Below are 21,906 nucleotides of genomic sequence, written 5' to 3'. Positions count from 1 at the left end.
CTGTACTGAGGGTGCCTTTCTTCCCAAACATGATAGGTTTTCTTGGCTGAGATGTCCCTTTGCAGCAGAGCTGGGAATTATTGAGGCTGCCTGACACACAGCTAGATGTGACCTCGGTGCTGCGTGCTAAGAACCAAGGGTAATACTTCTGAAAGCCTTTCATTTTTTTTTTCTCTCTCTCTCAACTGTACAACAGCACATTCCTCTTTGTGCTGGCAAGAAACTGAGAACTCCCTGGCTGATCAAATAGCTGACTTCCAGGAAAAATTATGGCTTGCCTTGCAGGTGTAGCAAAGGGATGCTTAGGAGTAGGAATCTGCAAACCTGGGAAGGAGAGCTGAGCTCTTGGACTCCTCTGTTTAATGCCAGTTAAATTGACAGCAGAAGCTGAGCACTGTCAGTGCAAAAAAACCCAACATTGCCAAAATATAATCTCCCTTCTGCAGGAATGCTTTTAGGAAAGGATGTAGAAAGTGATGATGTGGAATAAGGAGGAGTTGTACATTTTATGAAGCATTCTGCCCCATTCAGGCAACACTAGCTACTCCTTTTCTCTCTTCTGAATGCTTGTAATGCTTCAGGGATGGGGAGGGTCTGTAGGGATGGTGCACAGTGGAAAAGATGCTGAATTTTCCTACCTCCAGTAAGTCACTGGAAAGGGAAGCACAAAGCCAGCCCCACCTGCTGTTTCATGTTCTAAGAGTTAATGTCTCTGTGTTACAACTTGGAAGATCTCCTGTTTTTCCCTCCAACTTTGTTTAGCAAATGAAGGTATGAATTTCTTGGTCAGGCAAGGCTTGTGTTCAGAGCTAATGCAGCATGAGTCCAGCCTCTGCAGGCAAAAGAAGCAGGTGAACTTACAGACACACAAGTCTTGGCTGTGAGTTTTCTGGGTCCAACAAGGGGGACCCATAAACCCTTGCCCTGCCTATGGCCATACAGGGGTTGCTACAGCTGTGCTACCACTGTTGCATGAGATGACAGATAAAGACTTTAGGCTCACATGACGTGTAAGTAAAGACTTAATTATGGTATAATTAGAGAGCTTTAACTTTTCCTTGTGGGAAATACGTGCTTTTAAAGTTTGTGTAATGATGTTTACCACATAAATACAATGATTTGCGTAGGGGATTTTTTTTCCTCGGCAACCCTATAACTAGTCATAAGTCCTTGATCACACCAATAGGCAGCTAACTGCTGTGCTTTTCAGAGTTCCTTGCACACAATTCATGCTGCCTAATAATAGTGTTTTTCAGGGATTTGCAGATTCCAGGCAGAAGCTGGTTTTTGTTCAAAATATTCATTAGTGAGAAGCAACCGAGAAGGAGGAGGAGGAGGAAACGCTCTTCAGAGTCCAAGATTTTAGCATGTGTGCCTTTCCACAAAATAATGAGGTAGCCACATACAGCTCTGAATACTAGAAAGTCACTTATACATAACCTCTAAATTTCTTCTGTAAGTGTTCTTTTCACATGTGAGGAAGTGGCTTTCTGCAGCCTTCTCACCAGAAAGTCATCTAGCAGGGCTCAGCCGTTCTGCTCAGGCATTCTTAAACTTCCAAAGATGCTTTTCTGGCAGGGGAAAAGTAACCTTTTGGAAAGGTTTTGTAGATCAGAGATAAGAATGTTCATTCTTAAGTGAAGCAACATTATTTTAGGAACTGTCAGACTAGTAAAGACTTGACTACTCATGGTGTTTTTTTTTTTTTCCCCTTAACAACTGCTGTATCTCTCTGCTTTCTTCCAACCGTGCAGTCCCCAGGGATAATGCTCCAAGCTCCATGTGTGCCCCGTGAAGCTGGAGCACTTAGATGTGTTTGCAGAGAAGACAAAACCAAATGGTTCTGTTTAATGGAATCAGTGTACTTAAATAACGTACTTATGTACTTCACACTCCCAAATGCTGTTGGCAAGTCCTGCTGCATCTCCAGGGGTGGTGAAAAAAGCCTTTTCTACGTTCATGCTCTTTTCTGTGTACAGAAAAATGCAGCTTTCTGAGATTCATATTCAAGTCATCACCTCCATCTTTACCTGTGAAAACAAAGCTGCAAAACTTTAAAATAGTCTTTGTTTCCCTTTGCTGCAGATCATAAGGAAATGATAAATATTTAATTTACACAAATTTTCTGTTTAAAAATACAAAAAAAAAAAAATAGGGGGCTTGCCTATCACAAAGTGTACCAGAGCCTGGAGTCCAGAGTTTGCTGGTGTTCTCTTGGGCACTGAAGTGGAGAATTCCTTCACTAAAACAGGTGAAAACCTGATTTCCTTTCTCACATCATCAGCCCTAGTAGAAAACTTCTGTGCCAGCCCCCTCACCTCGACCCTGGTTCATGTGTCCCAGCTTCTCTGTTTGTCCAGTGGCTTGCCCTAGTGTCTCTAACACAAGTCTGGAAAGCATGAAGGAGAAAAGGGGTATTTCCACTAGTAGGTAGCTAAAAACTGTCTGTGGCTTGCATTTCATGCTCTAGGGTTTGTTTGGGGTTTTTATTTTTTCCGTCCTTTCTCTGGGGCAGGAGTAAGATTGTGCAGTGGGAGTATTATCCCTTTAGAGTTTGCTGGGGTTCTTTAAGTACATATGCTGGTGTGGATATTAAAGAAAATGACCAAACACTTGGGCATACAATTCTTCTTCAGACAGGGCAGGCCTAGGTACCTACAAGTTCTTTTTGTACTTAAAGCAAATCCCATAGCAACATGTTGGACCTTCTGTTACCCTAACTTACACAATTAGAAAACAGGAAGTCAGGGATGTGTGCCTTACCCTTGAAGCAGACTATGTGTGATGAATTCTTTGAAGAATTTATTATGTACACTTGAGCTACCCTCAGAGGTGCCTCCTATCCCAAATGACTTCCATCTCCAGTGAGTGCATGCGAGTCCTGTGTGTCAGGATTTCTTAGATCAGTTTAGCTTGTCATCTTTCAGTCTGAAGTGGCCTTTTGCTCTTGCATTGCAATGGTGAGCCACAAGCTTCCCTTCCTTTCTTGACCCTCTTAGTGCTTTTTCCCACCAAGCACTGGCTGTTTGCTGATCCTGGCACACTTCAGCCTCTATCCCTTGGCTCCTTTGCTTCCTGATTCTCTTTGTCCTTGTTCAAACCATCCAATTGTCTGATGTCCTTTTCTGCCGTGAGCTAAACTTTGCACGTGTGCTGTGCTCACCATGTGAGGAAGGCAGAGGCTGACTTGGCAGTAGCAGGGATTTGGCTTTGTCCATCCTTGTCAGCTCCATACTAAGCAGAGACGAAATCAGTGGCTCAGATTTTCCTGCCTAACATTTAACTGGTCAAGAAAGAAAGAAGCCACTGAAAGGCAAGGCAAGGTTGAGCTAGTCAAAGACCTTGCTACTGCTGCAAGGTACAGTCTGGCCCCTCTGGCTGTGTTTTGGCAAAGTCCCTTCACCTTGCTAACCTAGCAGGGATTTATTTTTTTTTTTTAATTCTTGGACTAGGCTTATGCTAGAATGCCAAATGGGACTGGTTTCTGAGGGTAGGTGAATGCTGGAGCTGTGGAAGGCAGGTAGCAGCAGCATGTGGCTGGGGTGGGATGGTTGCCTTTCCACAGCAGCTGCACCAGCTCAACTGCCTTGTCAAGCTGCATCTTCGTGTCCTGCTCTTCATCCTCCTCCCTTCTGCCCCAGGACCTGGGAGTGTGTAGCAGTTCCCTGCAGGCTTGTGTGTCAGCAGTGGAGAAGCAGCAGCAGGTTGGAGGGGAGGAGAAGGCCATGCTTTTCCCCCAGGCTCTTTATTTCCTTCTTCTTTTGTAAGGATGCAGCCTCAGGGGTAGGAAATTCTCAAGTGTGGGTTGCCTACCTTGGTAGTTGCAGGGAGACATGTAGCACAGTGAGCTTTTGAGCTTTTGAGGAAGATGGGCCTGCAACATCAGTCAGCTCTCAGCCTCACAACCCAAAAACCCCAAGAGTATTGCAAGAACATATGTTTATAATGGGAAGATCATAACTACCCCAAAAGGGAGAATATTAGAAGACTTTCTCCAGGTTTGACATGGCCCAGGTTGCAATTCTGCTTCTATCCACAGAGGACCTTGCCCATGCATGCTTGCAAAGTACAACTGTTAACAGTGAGGAGGCTTATCTAAGCCATGACTTGTCTTCCATAGTACTCTGGCCTTTTCAGAAGTAAGAATATCTTTACTCTCCATTTGTGATACCACAGCAGCTCTCTTGGTTACAATATTCTGGTTCTTTCTTCTGCCATTTTTTCTTGGCTTGATGAAATTTTTGTTACTTTTTTTTTTTAGAATGAAAGTCTCCCTTTCTAATTCATATTTTAATGGAGATGTTTGACAGCTGTAATGCCCAGTCCTGTCTGCTCTTGAGTCCAGGAAGGAATGAGAACACACACACAATAAATTAGGAAAGGCTTAATTTAAGGTTTTTTGCTGATTTATCTCTGCAAAAAATACTTTCTAAAGTAACAGGATTTTGCCCAGCTAACTGTTGGTAAGAGCAGAAGAACCTGAAGACAAACTAAAACCTAGGATTGACAAAGGTGTTCCTGAAGAGTATCTGGAAAGAGGTGGGAATAGGCACATGATCTGCTTATCTTCCAGTCTCCCCACTCCTCCACATGAGAGGTTTGTTCAGCCCTTCTTGTGCTTTAGAAATGTGTATCTTCTCTACCCTGCTCCCTTGAAAAATATCATGGACAATTGGCCTGGATATCTATCCCAGGAATTGGGGGAAGGGACCTGAGAGACCTTGGAATAATCTCAAAACTTGGTACTTGAATCTGTTTTGTTTGAGATGGCAAGTCATGCTTTCCTAGGCACTGGGTTCCTGTGTAAATCAAAAAGACAGTAAAATCCCCCTGGCCTTAAAATTATCCATTTGAAATGGACTCTGCCACTGGGCCCTGTGACAAAAAGGACTGTGTTTATTGTGAGAGCACATCCTCCCTCTCCCAAACCCCTCTCAATCCCATACCTATGTAGGAAAGTGATCCCCAGGGTGGACATCTAGTAAGTTGAAAAAATGAAAAACAAAATTAAACAAAAAACACGAGCAAACAAAAAAAACAAACCAAAAGAACCCCAAACAAACAAAAACCCAGCAACAACAACAACAACAACAAAAGCTTGGAAGAAAGATCTTTTGTTACTGATCAAGTGGAGAAAAGTTGCAAGTGAACTGCTCCTACTCCACTCTTTTGCATCTCCTAGGAAACTTTAATTAAAACAACCAACCAGCCCCCAGAGGACAGTTTCATCATGGTATCTTAGATTGAACATCAGGCTCTAGGTCAGAAAAAGGTTTTGGCAAATCTGTGAGGATACTTGGGTGCTCCTGCCTTGCCCTGCTTTGCTCCAGCTTCCCAGGGGTCTTACAATGGGGAACGATGTCAGTTTGATGTGTTTACCTGTGCAGGTGTGGTGGTGCAGTCTTGATTGGGATGGTATTAGGGTGTTAATTTCCTTGTTTCCTGACAGCCTTTTCCTGCTGCTAAGTGTCTTTGGCCTCTCTAATGTAGAACTGGCATTGCTGACACCTGCTTCTAGTTTAGGAAACATAAGGAGAACTGTTTTAAGAAGCTTTTTGCACTTCACCAGTCCAGTTAGAAAAACAAGTCTGCAGTTAGTCTAACAGTTTATCCAGCTTGGTTATAGTTTCTTGACTTTTTCCTGTGGTAGATTTGCACTCAGTAGTAGATAACTTGTCATTTCTAACATGTTCTTTGCTGAGAAAAACTAAAGTAGTTATTCTATCACTATGCAGAATAATCACTAGGGCAAGGAGGCTCTTTGAAAAAGAGCTGCAACAAATTATTTAGCTGTGCCCTGTTGTTTATTCTTGGCTGTCCTACAAAAGCAAAGCTAGAGATACACATTGTTGTAGTTGTTCAAACTGCAAGTCACAGTAATTTTTACAAAACCAGAGTCTGCTTAAACCCAGTGAAGTTGTTTGAAATAACAAATACTTCAGCTTTAAAGAAATGTGCTGAGTCCTCCTTATGGATGCTTCTCTTTCCAAAGGGTTTCTGCTGGCTTGTCTGTCTTGTTAATGACTGAATGAAGGGTAGGACAACATTCATTGGACAATTTGAGCAACTTGGTATTGTTTTAATCTCAATTCAGCAAAGCCTTTGAGTGCTTTTGTTACTTGGGCTAGAATGAATGGAAACAGCATGGAGAATTTTGTTTGAGTCAAGAATGGCAGGAGTTGAGCTGTAAACATACATCTATCTGTTCCAATCCTTTGGGAACTAAACCATATACACCTTGGTGGGTTGAAGGGTATTAAACCCCCTCCCCTCTGGAACATAGGAACCAAACCCCTCTGGAATACACCCAATAAATGAAGCTACATGTTCATAGATTCTCTCAGATTTTAGCTGGGTGCCAACAGCAAACGTTGCCAATAAACTTCTGGAAGTCAGGATTTCTACTGGAAGAGGCAGGAATCTTTGCTAACGGCAGTGATGGAAGGTGCTATTATTATGCTTGTTATGAACAGCCACTAAATGAAAAGGTTTGGGTATTGATGAATGAGCCCATGCTTGCACAGTAATGACTGTTTCTAAGTGCTCTTTGATCCACGCTGCTCCAAACATGCTATTTATAGATCCGAGGTAGCTGAGAGGCCCAGCCATTAGTAGAAAGCAGCACAGGAATAGCAGGAAAAAACAGTAATTCTTCTTGCTCCTGAAATGCTGGAAAACAAGACAGACTCCAGGCTGATGGATGTAGACCTTTTCAGATTGTTAAAACTCTCCAGAGCTCTACCTGTCCATGCCTGGTTTGCCATGATGGTGAGGAGCGATGTGGTGCAGCAGACAGCTGGCTGCTGTACTCCACAGCCTGCCCCACTTTATAGGGCTTCTCATCATGTTTATGGTTTTGACAGACACTTCTGTGGCAGGGTTCTTAATTCAGCTGATGAGATGATCTTGTTTTCATGGTTTTACTGATGCTCTTTTAAAGCCGAGCAGTTTCGTTCCTTTGAGCTGGCCCTACCTTTGGCTCCAGCTCATTTCGTGAGTTTCATGCTCTGTGTGGTGGATTTTATCTCATACTTCTGGAGGGGATCCTTGCTGCCAACTTTTTAAGTTCTGCACAGTGTCATGCAACAGACCAAGACTTGGTTCTGTCTCATCCATTTTCACAGAGTGGAAAAATCTGTTACTGAGCAGTGACCTCCCAGGAGCTTGTGTTTAACCTCCTGCTGCAGATGTGAGTCCTTGGGCTTGTCTAGTGGGAACTCTTCCCATTTGCTTGGCCAGTGCTGCTTCAGTTTCTCTTGAGGGCAGAGACTTAATTCTTGTGTTGCAAAGTCTGTGTCTAGATGGCTGCTGTGATAATGACACAGCTTCTCTTACTTTTCCTGGGAAAGATGGTTTGGCTTTGGTGTGATGGTTGACTGCTTTCTCTGCCACTTGGTGCTGGACAAACCTGTTGGTGGTTCCATAGGCCTCTTTGGGCTGCTATCAGTGAAGGACATAAGAGAGTCTGAAGGGGTTTATTTGACCCTGCATGCTACTCCTCTTACTTGCCTGTGGAAATGTGTTGTTAATAATGAATCGAGCTTAATAGGATGCACTTTTAGTTTTAACATGGCCATTAAATCACACCTTTTCTTTGGTTTTACTCAAGTGTGGTTTGAAGGTAGCACACGTGGAGTTTTCCTGTGAATGTGGCAACCACCTGCAAATCGTGTGGCATTGCTGATTTTCATTACAGTTCTGACTGCCAAACTTGTAATGCACAAATCTTGTGGAAAATGCAAGTCTCTTCCAAGTACTTGCCCAGTTTCCCATCGAGTCCTACTCAATTTTCCATGTCAACAGAGTCCTTCAGCAAGGAGTCCTTCAAGCTATTGGCTTTGTTTGATGGCACCATCTTGTATTGGAAGAGGCAGTGAATATTGCATCCCTCTCTCTGCTCTCCCAGCTACTGGCAAGTTGCATGGAGCTGTGCTTCATCTCCCTTCCACCATCTCTTTTCTAGGCTGGATAGTTTACTAGTTCTGGCTGCCGCACCAGCAGCCTCAGGGCAGGCTGCTTGTTCCCATCCCTGCCCCAGTGCTGGCCAAGCAGCTGTGGGCACAACAGGCTGGGAACTTCAACACCAACTTAACCATTTGTTGTAACAAAGAAAAGCTTATCCTACCCACCTGTGCTGCATCCCCAGGCCTTCCCTGGTGCTCCCACCACTCTTCTTTGCAGTGATCTGGTATCATGGAATCAGAGAATCACAGAATGGTTTGGGTTGGAAGGGGCCTTTAAAGGTCATCTAATCCAAGCCCCCTGCAGTGAGCAGAGACAACTTCAACTAGATCAGGTTGCTCAGAGCCCCATCCAACCTGACCAGGGAGGAGGCATCTACCACCTCTCTGGGCAACCTGGGCCAGTGTCTCACCACCACCATTGTAAACATTTTCATCCTAGTATCTAGTCTAAACCTCCCCACTTTCAGTTTACAGTCTTCACCCCTTGCCTATCACTACAGGCCCTGCTAAAAAGTCTGTCCCCATCTTTCTCACAGGCTCCCTTCAGGCACTGGGAGGTGCTCTAAGGTCTTCCCAGAGCCTTTTCTTCTCCAGGCTGAACAACCTGCCCTCTCTCAGCCTGTCCAGAGCAGAGTTTTTCCAGCCCTCTGATCATCTTTGTGTCCATCCTCTGGACTCTGTCCAACAGCTCCATGTCTTCCTTTGTTAGGTGTGTGTTTGGCTGACTGAGCTTGCAGTCACTGAAAGCTAACCCAGCCAGGAGTGAATGGCTTCTTGCTGGGCGAAGGGGTTGATAGAACTCGTGGAATGATCCAACAAAGCTGCAGATTCAGCTTGGCTTGTGCGGCAGGGAGATGAGAGATGGGTACTGTAGGACCTCTTCTTGTTGGCTTTGTGCTCTTCAGTCCATTCAGCCACCCTGTGCCGTGTCACTGCAACACTTTGTGTTCGGCCCTTCTCATCCTTGTGGCATTGATGAGCAAACACTTGTTCTGGCAGGAGGGGGACATGCAGGGAGCTGGAGGGGAGGCAGAAGGCTGCAGTGTTTTTCCAGATGCTCGATGATAAGATCACCAGCTTCCTCCCCTCTGGGACAGACCTACCTTGTTCCTCGCTTTGCACCTTTTTGGGACACAGCTGTTAAAAAGTGAGCTTTGAAGAGCCTGTTCTCAAGAAGCTGTGTTACGTGTACCTGGTGCAAATAGTGCCCAGAGCATCAATCCACATGGTTCTGCTGGCTTTGTAATATGGGATTTCCTTAGTGTGCCTTCCTCTGCCCTCTTTTTTTTTTGGGGGGAGGCAATTTCAAAAGCCTGGCTGTAACATATCCTAAAACTCAGCTGCCTTTGCCAAGGCCCACTGCGAGCGATGGGGTATGGATGAATGCTTGTTATAACACTTGCTTTGATGGACTGCATGTCTTTAACCAAAGGCACATGGGGAATTTGTTTTCAACAATGAATTTGAATTCTGTTGGGGTTGATACTGCATCTCTTAAAGAGGGCAGATTTACCCAGAAACGAAACTGTAAACTCCTGTATTTTCCCAGAGAGCTCCTGTTGCTTTAATAATCTAGTTATCTGGGAATCTCTTGAAGTATCAAAGGGCCAATTATGCACTGCCTGGAGAGGACCAGGGAGAGCTGTTTTTGTGCTTGAATTAATAGATACAGGCTGGTCACAGCAGGTCTGATGTCCTCCCTAGCTCACCACTGTAAATTTGCAGGGCAGGGACAGCAGTCATTTATTTTCATCTTGCATCTCCTTTGCTCAGCAGGAGTAACTCTTAACAGGACTGCATGGTTTCTTCTGATATTTAGAGAAGACATTAAAGACAACTTTAAATGAAAAACCTTAGAAAAAAACTGATGAAGAATGGCTTGTGACAGGGAGGGGTGGGGAATGTCTCACAAAGGAGGTAGAAGTCTTCAGCTAGCTTGATGTTTCAGGGAAAGAAGTGTCTTATTTTCTGACCTTCAACTAGAAAAAAAAGAACCCCCTCCACCTTCCTCAAAACAACAGGCTTCATCCTGGAATGAATAGCTGGATTAAATGGATGAGTATAGATTTCATCAAGACTGGGTCTTGCTTCTCTCTGCAGGGGCAGGTCTCTCAAACAGGATACTCTTACAGTTTTGTTGGTTTTTTTTGAAGAAAAATCATCAGGGCAAGTCAGGGGTTCTGTGTGAAACCAGCGCTTGTGTGGGGATGAGCAGATGATCTGTGCTTAATTATTTGTAAAGGCTGCCAGCAGATTGCTTATTTTTAAAGCAAGGGTTTTATTAGAACATCTCTGCCTGCTTCAGACTTTCTCACAAAACTGCTTTTTCATGTTGGTTTGCTTCTTGTTACCAGTATTACATCTCAAAGACAAACACTGTGTTCTGTCTCTTTCATTTCTGGAGATAGGAAGAGAGGTTCTGGAGATAGACTCTGCTTATGGAGCTAGGACCTAACCACCTCTGGCATTTCAGGTCCTGGTTGGTACTTTCTGAAGGGGACTGCTTTAACACCTGAGGCTGAGGTTGAAATGTATCTACATCTCCGTGGCATCACTCAGTTCAGAGCAGTTGCCAAAGCAGCAACTTGATGCACTGGTGCTGTCACTGGCAGGTTTTGTTCCCATGGCTTTAGTTATGCAGTTGGTACAGAGCCTAGTTTACGTTCATTCAGGCTGAACCTGCACTAAAAATTCCACACCTGGAATAGTGTATCCAGTTCTGGGATACCCAGTTCAAGAGAGGGATCTATTGGAGAGAGTCCAACAGAGAGCTGCAAAGATGATTAAGGGAATTACTTGGGAATGTTGGTATCTGTGATGCTGCCTGAGGGCTTTTGCAACTGAGAGGGCCAGGCTTGGCTTTCCATCCCAATGCACAGTCCTCAGAGCTGTCCTCTTCCTCCCAAACCCTGTGGAAGGCTTTGCTTGTGGAACATCTGTTTGGCTGGCTAGATGGACTAGAATGAAGGGGGTTGTGTGCTTCAGTCTCCCGTGTCTTCTCACAGACTTGGAAGTGACAGATCCTCATCTCTAGGTGTAGGTGCAACTCCTTGAGCTCCCAACTTTAGGGTCCTACTATTCACCTCCGTTTCCTCTCATCTTAGTGACAATTTGCTTTCCTGGTGTGGATGCAGATCTTCTAGCTTTCCTAGTAGACCTCCTATCCCCATCCCAGCTCTCCAGTCTGTCCAGCCTTTCCCTCTGAAATGCATTTCTGGGTTGGCTAGGCTCAAACTGCTCCTTCTGTGACCCTCTTGTGACCTGCAGAACCAGCCCAGCCTCTTGAGATGCTGTCAGAAGGACAGGCTTCCTGCTGTGGTCCCCTCTGCCACCTCACGTACAGTGATGTGCAGTGAACTGTACAGAGAGGTGACTTGGTGCCACAGCAGCACCATGGTTCCTCAAGTCCTGGCTTGGGAACCACAGGTACAGGAAGTTTGGTCAGGTTAACCTGTGTGTCTGAGCTGCCGAGGCTGCTTCTAGCAGCACTGAGAGGAGCTGCAGCCTGAAAGATCAGTGAGGTTCAGAGGCAGCAAGTGAAGGCTGTTGTTTAGGTCCCAGGGTACCAGTGAAATTTGGGAAGAGAGTTCAAGAAACTGGTTGTTTGGTTTGTTGTTTTTTTTCCAGAAAGTAGTGGCTTTTGGCTGTGCTTATGAAGACAGGCAGATAATGCTTTTGCTTTAATGAAGTGAAGTTCAGCTCTTGAAGGCTAAATACACAATTTTATCTGAATGGTTTAATGTAATGTAGTAATTAACTCAGTATTTCATGCATGAAATACTTCATGTATTTAATAATGTGTGCCTGTTTTGGCAGGAGAGACTTGATTGAATTCCTCTACTACATGCTATGGTGAGAGGGGTCACCTCTTACTAGAACTGGGTGGGAACAAGGGTGTGAAAGGGAGAATCCAGGTGGAATATGCTGCTGTGTGCTGAGATTATTGGCACAGTTATATATATATTATGGCATAGTGTCTTTTGTGGGTCCCCCACCCCCAGTGGCACAGCTCAGTTTTTTCAAAGGGACCCATCTTTCTAGAAGTTTTCATCATTATATTGTGAAAACTTATTTCATGTTGCCATTCTGCAGGTACCATGAGGCACTTGATAAAGAATCTGAACATTTCCAGAAAGAGTGACAAAGAGGAACGTTTCTTACTGAACTTTCTGCTCTCTCTCTAGCTCCCTGGTCGCAATTTCAGGCCAGGCTACAATGCTGATGTTGGTGACAAGTGGATCTGGCTGAAATGAGACCTGTTCCCTTTGGAGCCCTGACCGTGATGGACCACAGGACTTGAAGAAGCAGCAGAGTTCAGTGTGCCTGCTCCTCATGGATTGTGTGACATGAAGAAAATGCTGGTTAAATCATCTGCCAGATACTGCATCAGAGAAAAGAATCCTAGAAGGGAAATCACTTGGTTCTGGTTTGTTCTTCCCTGGTGAATTCAGTCTTTGGATGTTGGATAGTCAAAGTGTGATGGCAAAGTCATCTGCTATTACGGGGCAGACTTAAGATCAGTGCTGAACTTTCTCTTCATCGAGACTGTGGCATGTTATTATACAGGATTATTGTGTAGTTGCATCAGAAGAAATTAAAGCTGTATTCTCCTGACTCTCACAAAGTTAATTTCTTGCTCTGTCATGCATGGTGTTTTATTAGTTTCATTAGAAGAGTGCACAAGCTAAAAAAAACCCAACACACATCGTGTTCTGAAAGCCTCTTACTGGACATCAGCATCACAGCAGGCAAGCATCAAAAAGTTCCTTGAGAGAAGGATATAAAAGTTGATCTCAATTTAAGCAGCAAAATGTCTGTGCTTAAAAGTATTAAAGAAAATATTCAAAATATTGCTAGTAGTTGTATTCATAGTTTCTTCCTTTGACTGGGCACCGTGGATCGAAGAGTTTGTTGGGTATAAAAGGCAAATGTAATTATTATTTTTACCAGTCCCTGAAAGTCTTAAGCTGGAGTTCTTTTTAAAGAAATGATTCATTTGGTGTTAGTTAGTCACAGAAATGAGGCACTTTGGCATTGGTTCAAGCAATGCTGTCCAGATTTAGTCTGCAGTAATTCTGCATTTCCAGCGAGGGACAAACTGCTCCAGCCACTGAGCAGAAGTGCTGCCGGGCATTCCGGTGTGCAGGGCAAAGCCTTTGAATTCAACAGCCAGGTCTTCCCTCTGCCCCTTCCAGATCAAAACTGGGATGAAAAGATGCTTTTAACAAGAGCCTCGGGGGCCTGGCTAGATGCTGAAATAAATGAACAGTGGGAAAGAAACGTGGCTCTTCTCACTGATCGCTCAGCTCTTTGTTTCCATGTTTTGTGACTTTAGAGTTTTATCTCTGGCTGCAAAAGGACTGACTGTGCCACCCTGGGATGATGCAGCTGGTGGCTTTGCAGTGAGGAGCAAGTGCTGGGGTGCAAGGCCAGGGCTGTGCCTTGGGCCTGTGTGGAACTGGTGTCCTCAGTCCTGTGAGGCTCTGCAGTTTTGGAACAGTTGCAAGATCTCTGTGTGTTTCCACCTTCCAGGGACTGGTTATCAGGACACTGGATGGATGAACGTTGCAGGTCAGCCATGTGATTCCTTATCCTGTGCCTTCCCAAGGAAAGTGTGTCTTGGTTCCTTCATGCCTGAGGACCTGCCAGTCACTGTTGTCTTCTATGCAATGAGGTCCTAAGCAATTAGTGTCAGCTTTTCTTTACCTGTCCAGAGTACCATCTTGCAGCTGTGACTAATGAGTGTGCAGATGAAAACATCTGCTGTGGCTTTCAGGTTCCCTTTGGAGCAGTCCAGATCTGTTTTTACAGGTGTCCTCCATCTCAGCATTGCCATGTTCTCCAGGTGGTGTAATTCACTTGCCAATGTGCATGCAACCTCATGTTGGATCTCCTAAAAAGGCCTTTTGAGCTGTGTGTAGTGCTGATGAAGGAGTTGTGGTGTAGCTTTGCCATAGTGGGGCACAGAGTGTTTTGAAGAGCCTTCCCTACCTACTCTAGCAACCTGCTGGGAGCTGGACTGAGCTTTGGATGTAAAGGACTTGAATTCCAGTCAGGAAAAGCAGATTTGGCTTGTATGGCAAGCAGTGTGATATGACAAAATGCATGTTGGGCATAGGTTTTTTTAATCCAGGTTTTAACTCTGCTTTAAAAGTAAAACTGTTTATAAACTAAATCTGTGAAGGAAATAACTTTCTCTCCCTTTGCTGTAGGAAGGAGCGTTAGCTGTGTTTTATTCCTTCCCTCCTTCCCACACCAACACCTCAAAAAAACATCTCTTAGCAAACCAGCTGTAAAGATTTTTGGCTTTTGAAGACTGTGCTGTGCCAGTTGGATGAATCTCTCCAGTTCTTTATTAGATTGGAGAAGATAAAACGGCTCAAGTCCTCTCCACGCTTCTGCGTAGGTGTGTGTGGTGTCATCTGCAGCCTGTCCTCTTCTCCCGAGTTCCCATTGCCTGTGTCAATGCATGGAGAAGTTTGTTTCTTGCCTGTCATGTCCCTTGATTCTGCCTGCTTTGCAAAGGCAGATTCACTGGGAATGGTGGTGTTTGATTTCTAGCTGTCTGCCACATTGATGGGCAGAACTGCCGGCTCTCCCGGTGTCTTCAGTTGGCTGGTCTGGTCACTAACAGCCCCTTGGGTTCACTTTTTGGTTGCACAAAAGGGGTGAAAAGAAAGAAGAGGTAGGAATGTGTCTTGCCACCAAAATGAGTGCTTGACATGCAGACTCACATGAGGGTGTGAAGATTGCTTCTTGGCCTCAGGAGCCTGGGATCTCATGCCAATGTCTGTTCCATGCTAAGAACTCAGCTTGCTGCATTTCAGATTTGGTCTCTTAACCATCCTCTTCTGGTCTTGGCTGTGGTTGACTAGTGAGTGTTTGTGCTTTCCCAGTGTGTCCATCAATAGCTTCCTCATCAGCTGGGGGAAAGCTGAAACTGTCTAGGGTGTGACAAGGTAAGCCTCTCTGCTGAAGGTACCTGCATGTGTCATGTTCCTCATGCTTTGCACTTTGGCTTGAGGTATTGACTCCTCTTCTGCCCCTACCCACCTTGTGCTCTTCAGGGCAACAATTAAGAGATCCAGCAAATGTTTTCTTTCCCTTCCACCTTCAAGGTGTAAACTTCCAGGTTTTAATAGCCATGAGGTTTGAATGTTAACCATGCTGCTTCAGTTCTGTGAAAGGAAAAAGCTGCTGCAGTGAAAGAGGTTGCACATTGCTGTGTCCCCACCACCAGCAGAGATTGAAATGAATCCCTTCTGTGGAAGAGCTTCCTGAGCAAGTGTAATTTAGGTGCACAGCAAATTCCAGCTGGCTTTGAATGCTCTATACAAAGGACTGGGCAAAATGAATCATTCAATGGAAGCAAACGGAGCAGAGGGGAGGTGGGATGGCACACCACAACTTGGCAGGCTGCTCTCCAGAAATGTGCCTGCTCAGGTTTAGTGTAAGCTCAGTATTCATGGAGAACCTCAAAAGCTGTCTGCTGTCAAGGAGGTCTTGGAGGTTCCACAGTTTGATGGAAAGGATTGAGTCTTCCATGTGTTCCTGGCCTTCTGTTGGCTTGCATATGATCTTGAGCAAGCTTCTTGGAGGTGCATGGCCATGGGACATCCCATCTGTGTGGGTCAAAATTGACCCATCTGACAGCATTGCTTCCCATGATCCTGCTTAGCTCATATATGAAATGAGGGGTTTATAAAACACTGGCTGAAAAATGGGATTGGCATTCAAAATTGTGTTCTCGGCTGTCCTTGGGGCTGAAGGGAGCTAGGGTCTTGATTTCCCCACCAGAAAGGTGCAGCTCTGTGGTCCCAGCTTGTCTTTCTGCTGCCCTGGTGAGGAGGTGCCATTTCTCCTCTTGTTGCAGTGAAGAGCAAAGCCTTGGCCGCCCCCAGGAGAGCGCTTTGCTGCTGCTTTGGTGTCATGGCTTGGAGGTAATCTCTTGTGCTAGGGAAAGGAGCTCATCCTAGAGAGCTTTCCTGAGACAGGGGAAGTATTTCCCCTCAGCAGTGACTCAGTAAGAAGCACTTGATTGGCTCTGACCCTTTTAACCCTGCTAAGAGGGCAGCATTCTTTGCCCAGTCTGAGGTTGTTTCCCAAACGCCTTCACAGCCCTGCCTTGCTGCTGCTATCTGGTGGGACCACTCCAGGCTTTTTGATTCCTTCTGGTGTTCTCTGCCTTCCCAGACAAAACCTCCAGGTACAGATGATACCTGGATCTTGTCTGCCTGAGAAGACTTTATCTCAGTTAGCCTGGTGGGTGCCAAGTGTCTTCAAGGGCAGCCGGGCACTGAAATCCGTGGCAGCCGCTGTGGTTCCCTCTGGGAGAGGCAGTCATCCCAATCCTCTGCCTGCTTGTGGATCAGCAGTTCATGGAGCATGGCCTGGAGACACAATCCCAGACAGCGTGGGGGATCAAGGCTGCATCTGCTGGCTGCTGTGCCACCAGGAGAGCATTCCCAGCCCTCAGCTGTGTCTCTCCAGGCAGGTGTAAGGTGGACAAAGACGAGTGTGTGGCCAGGGAAGGATCTCCTGGCTGGGTGTAGGGTCACAGGTGTGCCAAATGGGAGCATCCCTCTCCCAACTCTGAGCTCAAAGTTGTGGTTTAAGTTTCTCTGGGTTCTTTATCTCCCCACTGCAGGTGTCCTTGTGGGGCTTGTGGAGAACCAGCTCTTGAGGAGGACAGGGTTGTGCTGCATTATGGTGCCTGATCAGTGCAGCCATGTCACTCAGCCTTTCCTGGAATGGAAGCATGACTTACCAAGCCACTGATGTGCAGGTTTGCTCTTTCCTGGTTCCTCTTCTTGCTTACAAGAAGGCTGGTCCAAGCAGATTGCTCCTTTGTGTGGAAGCTTATTTCCTTTTGGGAATCAAAGGTCACAGCAGTTTCTGTTGTGTAAAGGGAATGAATGGTGCAAAAAATGGAGCAGAAGAATTCTAAGATAAAGTAGGCATGACCTGTCCAGCCCTGGCATGGCCCACATTGGCCCCCAGGCTGTGCCCATTTACTGGTGCCTGCCATTGTCTCTGGGTGTTTAGGGAGGCAAGGTTTATTTTTGTCATCCTGTAAGAGATGAAAGTGGTCAGAAACTGGTGGGAGCCACTGCTGAGCAGGTTGGGCTTTGCCATTATGACAGAGACTCCATTTGCTGCTTTCCAGTTCTAGTTTCTGCCTGTTCATGGGAGAGACCCGAGACTGAAGGAGGAAGAAAGAGGGACCTTGATGAAGTCCTTTGCTGCTTTTGTCTTTGTTGGATGTGGGTAAGACTCAGGCTCCTGTTGTTCTCAGTGGCCAGCTGAAGCAGTCCTGGAAGTCAGGCTGGTGTGAGCAGAGGCTCCAATGAGAAGGGGAAACCAAAGCCACCACTGCGTGAGAGGTCTCTCAAATCCCTGCTGACTTCTCCCTAGGGTGCTTGTTCTGGGCAGGAGTGAGGAAGAGGTACTGTAGCTTGACAGAGCAGAAGGGAGGTGAGGGACTAAACTGGAGTGAGGCATCAAAGCTGATGCTCCAGCAGCTGCTTCTTGATCACAGTCTGGGTTGTAAGTTGGTGATAGAGATCAACCACCTGTCTCTAGGCAGGACCAGGGAGATGAGCAGACCCTTCTGGCAGGGCCTTCAGCTCCAGTGTTGCTTTCAGGTGACTTTGTCCAGTATATTAATTGAACTGCTGCACCCACCAGTTCCTAGTGAAGGACCATGAAAGGTTATTGCTGTGTTGGGACAGGTGGGTGCCATGTTGCTCTCCAGGAGGTGATGGAGAGCAGTGAAGCAGTGATGGAGAAGGCTGCGTGTTCAGATGTGAGGCTATAGCTTCCTTACACGTGCTAGCACATCATAATCTCTCTGACCTGCACATACCACTCTTAAGAGCAGCTCCCAAATCCTGCCACCAGCCTCAGAGCCTGCTGCCAGTCCTCTGGATAGCCCTGAGTTATCCCTGGACAAAGCAAGGCCAGGTTGGTGAGTCCAGCTCCCATGTAACCTTCTGGTTTCCTCTGGTGAGATCAGGTGAAGCTCAGCCCTGCTGCTACCACTGGGGCTCTGTTGGGAGGCAAAGGGGGTGAGCAGGGCTTTGCAGGCAGGGTCTCCTCCCCCCCAGGCTCCCTCTTGCAAGGTGTTTATGCAGCAAGGCTGTTGAAGGCAAGTGGTGTGGACTCTCCAGGAACTGTTTTGGCAGCTCTTGCCTTGGAAATGCTGCTGGCTTCCCATGTGTCCCAGCAAGGAGCTCAGCAGGAGGGCTGCTTCCCAGCCTCCTGCAGGACTGGGTTTCTTGGGCATGGGGAGATGGAGGCAGGTGAGGTGACTTGCCTGCAGACACAGTCACTGCCTGAAGCTCCCATGCTTTCATGGCACAGCTTCTCCTCCTAGCCATGCTGGTTGCCACCCCATGGAGTCTACATCCATTGCTGGAGTCCCTGTGGATCTGGTTTTCCCCCTGTGGGTGTCTGCATCTGCTCCCTCAAAGAGCTTTCATGTTAACCATGCTCCTCTGGCAGCAGCTTTTACAAGCCGTGGAGGCAGTGAAGGAAAAATGACTTTGATACCCAATAAACCTTTTCCCCGTGCGCTCAGGTCCGGGTTGTGATACTGCTGGGTCACAACTGGTTGCCTCACCTGGTGTTTCCTGGCACAGCTCTGAGGACACAACCCCATTCACATCCTCCCATTCTCTTTGATTTGTGCCCCCTGTGCTGTTTTATGTGACAGAGGTGGGGACGTCCCGACCAGATTTCTGGCTGGTGCAGAGGAGCTGGGGAAGCAGCTCCACCTCTCAGAGAGCCTCCAGTGTACTGGTCTTGCTGGTTTCCAAGAGGGAGCACGGGGTTTTCCCAGCACATCCCATTAGGTGGCAATGCAGCCTGTTCCTCTGTGGAGCACCAGAGGGTGATGGCAGCAAATTGTGGGGTAGGCTGGGGCAGCCAAGGTTCTGAACACATAGGAAGGGCTTTTAACTGCTTTGGCTACTGACTCTAAAAACAAGGGTGGGATTTCCCATCCTGGCTCTGATGTGCTCTGTCTAACGTGGTGGCTGTGGTGATCCTTGGACCAGCCCTGTCCCTTGTGTGGGGTACACAGGTTCTCTTTGCAAGTGCTGTGGCCTTTGTTTCCCACAAGCCTGGTGTTCCCTGGGGCCTTGCTCCATGTCATAATCTCCAAGCTGGGCAACAGGAGCAGGTGCCCAAGTGGCATCAGGGCAAAAAGGGCACAGAGGATCTTCTCTGGGGTGACCAGTGAGCAAGGCAGCTTTTGTTTGGTTGCCAGCCTGTGTGCACTTGCCTGCCTTACAGACCCTGCCTGGAGCTCCAGACAGAATAAGGCTTCTGTTCTCTGTCCTTCTCAGCAGACTTTCCTGGGCCTGCAGAAGATGGAGGGAGACACCTGCAATGCCCTGGCCAGGGCGCTCAAGCTCTTGCTCAAGAAGTGGGTGAGTAAAGAGCTCCATCTGGCCAAGTGCTGACAGGCACAGCAGGCTGTGGCCAGGGGACTTCCCAGGGCCAGACAGCAGCATTACTCACTGACCACGCAGAGCTTCACCTGCATGAATGCCCTGTGCACGGGTGGCAAGGAGGTGCTGGAATTTCAAACAGGAGTTCGGCTCAAAGCCACGGGGCTGGAGGCTGCATGGGTCCCCCCCCCAGGGAAAAGTGTGAGGAAGACCTGACGTGGGTTGGGGATGCACTTGGTGCCCCAGGCACCCCCCAGCTCCCACGGTGGGTGCTCCCACGTGCAGCCCCACACTCCATCACCCCTTCTCTCTGGCTCTGGCAGGTCATGCATCCCATTACCTGCCTCTGCCTTGTTCAACTAGGACGTTATCTGGGGATCAGAAAGCACTTGGGTCCGGATCTCAAACAGAGCAGAGTTTCAGGGCAGCCCGGCCAAGGGGAGTTAAGTAATATTGAAGTGTGATGTTTCATTGCTGTGTAATTAACTTCAGCTGCTTTTGAGCTGAAACAAATTACCCTCAAAGACCGTTTTTGTACTGGGGAGAACTTTGAACTGCGTTACCAACCCTTTTGTTGTCTGGGAGGGGAGCAGCCCAGCCGGAGCAGGGAGGCTGCTCCTTCTGGCTGTGGCTGCAGCTCCGTGTGTGGTTTCAGATGTGATAGTGTGGCCCAAACCAGCCCCATTCCCAGCGACTGCGGGTGTGCCAGCCCCCAGTGTAAACAAAGACAGGGGTTGTTAGCTGTGACTGTAATTAACCCCTAAAAGGGAGAGCCCGAGGCGTGGGAAACTACCGCAGCATCCCAGGAGAGCCTTTGGCTCCACTCTGGGTGTCTTCTCCCCTCAGATGTATCCTGATGCACCCCCGAGGTGGGAAGGGCTCACTCCTGGGTCTGCTGCAGCAGAGGGATGTGTGCCCCATGCTGTGTTGTCACCTCCAGGCTCCTGTGACTGCCTGGCAGGCTTCAAGGCTGTGCTGCCATCCCCAGGACTTCCCAATCCCCCTCCCTGGCAGTGCTGAAGGGCAGGTTGGACGGGGCTTGGAGCAACCTGGGCTGGTGGGAGGTGTCCCTGCCCATGGCAGGGGGGCTGGGACTGGATTATGTTTAAGTTCCCTTCTGACCCAAACCAGTCTGTGATCTGGTGATAATGCAGGGCTGTGAAACTTCACCCAGCTTGTTGGGAGATGAAGTTCATGCTAAGCTGCCTGATCTTGCAGTCGTGCGTGTCTGAAGGTGGCTGGCTGATTCAGCAGAGACCTGGAGATCTGATGGTTTGCAGAAGCCACTGATGCCCTTTAGGGATAACAAATGGCTCAAAATACATCTCTGCCTTCCCTGGCAGGGCTCCTCCTGCTGCAGCTCCTTAAATACCTTGCAGAATTGTTTGCGTTTACTTTGCATTTGCACCTTTAATCTCTCGCCAGCAGGGCCTGTGGTGGTGGTACAGCCTGGTGTTCTGTGCAGCCCAGGCAGGGCAACGTGGCACAGGCTCCTGCAACACAACCTGTGGCTCGGGGCCAAGCTGCTGCCAGATTTCCAGGCAGAGGGTCTTAACTGGGGCTGATGGTGCCAAGCTCTGCATGGAGGAGCCTTTCTATCCTGGAGAAGCTGCTCTGGAAGAGCAAGAGGACTCCAGCAGCTTGTCTGGGATGCCTCAACTAAGGCCAGCTTAATTGTCTTTGATAAATTAATGAGACCATAAAAACAAAGGAGGATGGGAAGTGCTCATGCTAAGGCCTGGTTGTGGATGGGATGCAAGGCAGGCGTGCTTGGAACTGGCCTGAGTGGATTGAGCTCAGCATCCTGCGGAACTGCAGAGGCAGGGAGGCTCCTTGCCTTGGCCAGAGCTCAAATGCAATGAGATGGCCTGGAGACCAAGCCTCCCGACTCTGCAGTGGTGGCTGGGGTGTTGGTGTGTTCCTGCTGCAGCCTCGTGGTTTGGTCCCTCGTCCATCCCTGGGGAAGCTGAGTCACCCTCTTCTCTGCTCAGAGGTTTGCAGCGTGCTCCCATGTCCCTGGGGAAAGGCTTGATGTCCTCTGGGGTGCCCTTTGGAGAGGAAAAAGTAAGAATTGTGTCTGGTCTTGACCTCTCTGCCCATCCATATACCCAGCAAGGAGGTGGTCAGAGGAGTTTTAAGAGCTGCTCTGTTACTTTAGATGAAGAGGAGGGTGTGAGTCCCTGATCTGGAGGTGCTACAGTGTGAGAGGCAGAGCTTTTGCCCAAATTCCTGCAGAGAAAGCCAGGTTTTGGTGATACCCTCAGAGCAGTGCAGGAGCCAAGGCCAGGCCTGTGCCCTGTGCACCAAGGTGTGAAGCAGCAACATGTGGCTGGGCTGTCAAGCACTCGAATACCCCTTAGTTATCCAAAACCAACCCCCTGGGTGAAAAGTGTAGGGCAGGAGCATCCCAGTGGGGCAAGGGAGCAGGGAGGGCCACATCTCCCCGGCTGGAGATGCCCTGGCAATGCTGTGAGCCATCCTGGGGAAGC

At 47.6% G+C, this 21,906-nt stretch overlaps 1 protein-coding gene across 1 annotated transcript in view; it reads left to right on the top strand.

Moving 5' to 3' along the window:
- The window catches only part of NDUFA10 (NADH:ubiquinone oxidoreductase subunit A10), a 37,793-nt gene extending 24,979 nt beyond the window's left edge, over positions 1–12,814 (top strand). Inside the window, exon 10 of the mRNA XM_051623850.1 lies at positions 12,149–12,814. Within this exon, the coding sequence (XP_051479810.1) occupies positions 12,149–12,217 (69 nt within the window). The 3' untranslated portion in view covers positions 12,218–12,814. The remainder of the gene's footprint in view (positions 1–12,148) is intronic.
- Positions 12,815–21,906: the final 9,092 nt, after the last annotated feature.

This window comes from Apus apus, chromosome 6, assembly GCF_020740795.1.
Source record: "Apus apus isolate bApuApu2 chromosome 6, bApuApu2.pri.cur, whole genome shotgun sequence".
Classification (NCBI taxonomy): domain Eukaryota; kingdom Metazoa; phylum Chordata; class Aves; order Apodiformes; family Apodidae; genus Apus; species Apus apus.
Note: the sequence above shows the minus strand (reverse complement) of the source record. Positions and strands in the feature narration are given on the sequence as shown.